Source organism: Sorghum bicolor, chromosome 2 (genome assembly GCF_000003195.3).
Source record: "Sorghum bicolor cultivar BTx623 chromosome 2, Sorghum_bicolor_NCBIv3, whole genome shotgun sequence".
NCBI classification, from domain to species: domain Eukaryota; kingdom Viridiplantae; phylum Streptophyta; class Magnoliopsida; order Poales; family Poaceae; genus Sorghum; species Sorghum bicolor.
Window position 1 is genome coordinate 10398994 of NC_012871.2, and position 3219 is coordinate 10402212.

General features: G+C 41.4%; 1 protein-coding gene across 4 annotated transcripts; it reads right to left on the bottom strand.

Annotated features, from left to right (window-relative positions):
• On the bottom strand, positions 238-2385 carry LOC8054452. 4 transcript variants are annotated; one of them, XR_002450258.1, is made up of 3 exons: positions 2146-2385; positions 1723-2046; positions 238-1502 (listed from the first exon to the last, which is right to left on the bottom strand). XR_002450258.1 is itself a non-coding variant. In XM_021454254.1 (3 exons), exons 2-3 carry the CDS (start codon positions 2014-2016, stop codon positions 463-465), a joined length of 1377 nt encoding a protein of 458 aa, XP_021309929.1. In that variant the 5' UTR covers positions 2017-2046; positions 2146-2385; the 3' UTR covers positions 238-462. The 4 variants fall into 4 exon arrangements, 3 of the variants coding, with proteins under 3 accessions (XP_021309929.1, XP_021309928.1, XP_002461789.2); XM_021454254.1 differs by having other exon boundaries at positions 238-1190; positions 1368-2046; XM_021454253.1 differs by having other exon boundaries at positions 238-1014; positions 1099-2046.

Genomic DNA, 3219 nt, shown 5'->3' on the forward strand with positions numbered 1-3219 from the left:
TCCACACACAATTCGTCCGTGAAGCTTCCGTTCGGTGAAGTGCTGGTCCAAACCGGAGTATACTAGTTCTCAACGATGTCGATCGATGAGGAGGCCAGAGTGCCTTGCCGACGTAGGTGATGGCTAGCGTCGTGCTCGACCGGCGGCGGCGGCCAAACGCACGCGATATCGGACGCCGCGCAGCCAATTTTACGTGAGTCAAGGCCCAGTACCGGTTTGGAGGAGAAAGGTGGGCCTATTTTTTCAATTTTACCAAGTGAAAATACCAATTTATTGGAGACATATCTTTTTTCTCCTTGCCAAACAAAATACCAAGTTGCTATAACTCAAGATATACCAAGTGAATTTTAAGGAGTTGTTGGAGATGCTCTAAGTTCCTGATGTAGAACATACATACTTCACTACTTCCTCACAAAGACATAAACAATAAAGACTAGTATATAGAATGTAAAATTAAGATGTTTATGTTATTTGTAGCTTCGCTCCTCTTGCCCTTTCTTTCTGCATCCAGTCCATGAGAGAACTTTGCAGCCGGATCGGCACATGGGCACCCCATAAGTCGAGGAAGTGAGTGAGCACACCTAGAAAGTTACCAATCTTCTGATCCTGTCCTCGAAGCAGCTTTCTATTTGAAGGCCCTCCAAAAGTTCTCTGTGCTCTCATGCTTGTTCTCCGTGTGTTTATGCTTGGCTTCTCAACATAAATCCGTGCAGCCCCATGTTTAGACCTCCAAATCATTTGGTATACTGTCTCTTCAGCATTGTGGCAGAAGTAATCTATGGCCTTTGATAGCATAATCTCTTCCAGTTGCTCCAAGGAGATGTCCGTATGCAAGACATGTTGCTGACCACCAGCTATCTCTACTGTTTCAGAACTTCTATTCAGTGGTAGTATGTCTTCAGAAGAGCCATGGGGTGCAAAAGCAATTCCAGCCTTCAGATATGGAGAATTTTGCAGACACATCATGCCTTCAGACAGTGATGTCTTTCCCTTGCTGTAAACTGAATGTGAGACCTGCCACAGCAAGTGAAATTCAATTACTGGTTCTAGCGGAACATCTGATAATCCTGCCATGTTTAGGTTGCTGAAGTGTCGAACCTCATGCTGTTGCTGCTGCTTGCAACATAATGGGTTCGGGCGAAACCATTGAGATGCTAAGTTCTGAAGATTGTACAAATGTTCTCTGTGGTCTGAATAAGCAAATGGCACCCATGAGAAGTCTTGAGTAGGTAGTTGAGTAAGTTCGTTGGTAATATTTTCAACTATAAATTTGACATGAGGGGCAAACAACTGCAAACTCCTAACTGCAATCCCAACTATATCTGTACTCTCTGAAAGTTGCATTATCATACTAAAGTAGATATTACCCTCTGTTGTACCATCTTTCTTGATAAATATTAGGACAACCTCTGTTGCTTGCTCTGCAGTACTAAAGGGGATCAACCATAGTAGACACAAAGGCCGTTGGCTTCCTCGAACAATTTTATGGTGAAGTTCCTTGCCTGCAAAAAGATTCTTGATAAGGGAGCCAAAGGGCATGACGTGACAAAGTGGTGTGCCGCCAAGCTCAATGAATCTCAGGAATTCACTAGCACCATCTGCATACCACTCAAATCGTTTAACAACAGATGGGTTCAACTCATCATTGTTGCGGTTAAAGATGGAGGAAACAAATGACTTGGTGGCATGTTCAATCCGTCTAGAAATGGAGGAATTCCTTACCTCCTGTTCCATACGTTCGTCTTCGAGAATTCTCTGCTTACATTTGTGCAGTTTCTCATCACACTCTTGTGCAGCACGCTTCAGCTTCTTTTGCCAACGCAACATGGATGTATCAGTAATCTGCCATTTATTAGAAGTCTCAAGAGCAGCTTCCAGCCTGATGTGTGCCATCTCTAGCCTCTCTATGTTTCTGACTCCATTTATTTCCTCTTTGTCCTCATATTTTTTAACCAGGCCAGATAGTATTTGGCTAAATGACTCCTGGATAACCACAGAACTGACCATCTCCGCCATTGGGATTCAAGCTTCTGTAGCACTCCTTCCCTGGTAAGAACAAATATATATAGCAGTGTGCATAAGAGATTAGATATGTGAACATGGATACGAAGCAAACATTAGGTAACTGTGGATGCAAGAATCTACCTCTATCAAATTGTATGAAAACTGTGGACAGCTTTCCTGGGCACAAAGAGAGATACTCTGGATGATATATTTGAATTGTGGAGTAAAATATGGTGAGAACTTTAGAAGAAAATTGAGGGGCCAAGACGTGTGAGAAACAAAAAGAGGCACACAGTTCACAAACATAGATGAGTTCTTATAGAAATTCCAGATAATTTGGTAGCAAAAAGAGGTAGAGCGGTCATTAACATGACGGGACCATTCCCGCAACGGTAGGTAGACACAACATCGACATTTATGGGTCCGATAGCAAGGTGTGTGTGGAAGAAATGGTCTTCACAGGTGTAGAACTGGAGAAGGATTATTTGAATAAATTATGTATTCCAACATAATTCGCGAGGATGAATCAAGTGGTCAAAACTTAAAGACGGCCCCTTTGGATTTCATAGTTTCAAAAGACACTGATCGCTGGAAAGTGTATCTTTAGAAACTAGAGGTGTGAAAAAACCATGGCTTGGAGGAAAGGTCAGACTACGAATGTTAAATCAAACTGCAGGACAGGGATTAATTGATTAGAGTGAGGGCTGTGGAAAAATTGTTCCACAAGGGTATAATGCTTACCCAATCCTAGTTGTTGCTTGATGCTGTGTAATTTGGCTAAACAGATTGTTGTTAGCAAAAAGGACTACAATGCACCAAACTGCATTGAACGATGGGCACTATATATAGGAACTAGCATATGTATCTGTATATGGCAGGCTACGTATAAATATAGAAACTGATATCATGATAGTGTTGGTTTAGAAACCGGAGGTGTGAACCATCACAGCTTAGAAAACAACCCAGCATGGAGTTTTTTAAATTTCCAAAAACATGTTAGTTATGTAATACAATAGTTTCAAAAAACAAAGCTAGGATTTGTTGCATCCAATTGCATCATTGTTTTCGAAAACCAAATTATTTTGAAAAAACTGTAGTATTTTTCCAAAACTAAAAAAAATGTATCCATGCGTGAGAAATTATTAGGAGGGTGGTCCTATAACTGTCTGATAGGAGAGGAAGTGACGTCGAGACCTTTTATCAACGTAGCATTTC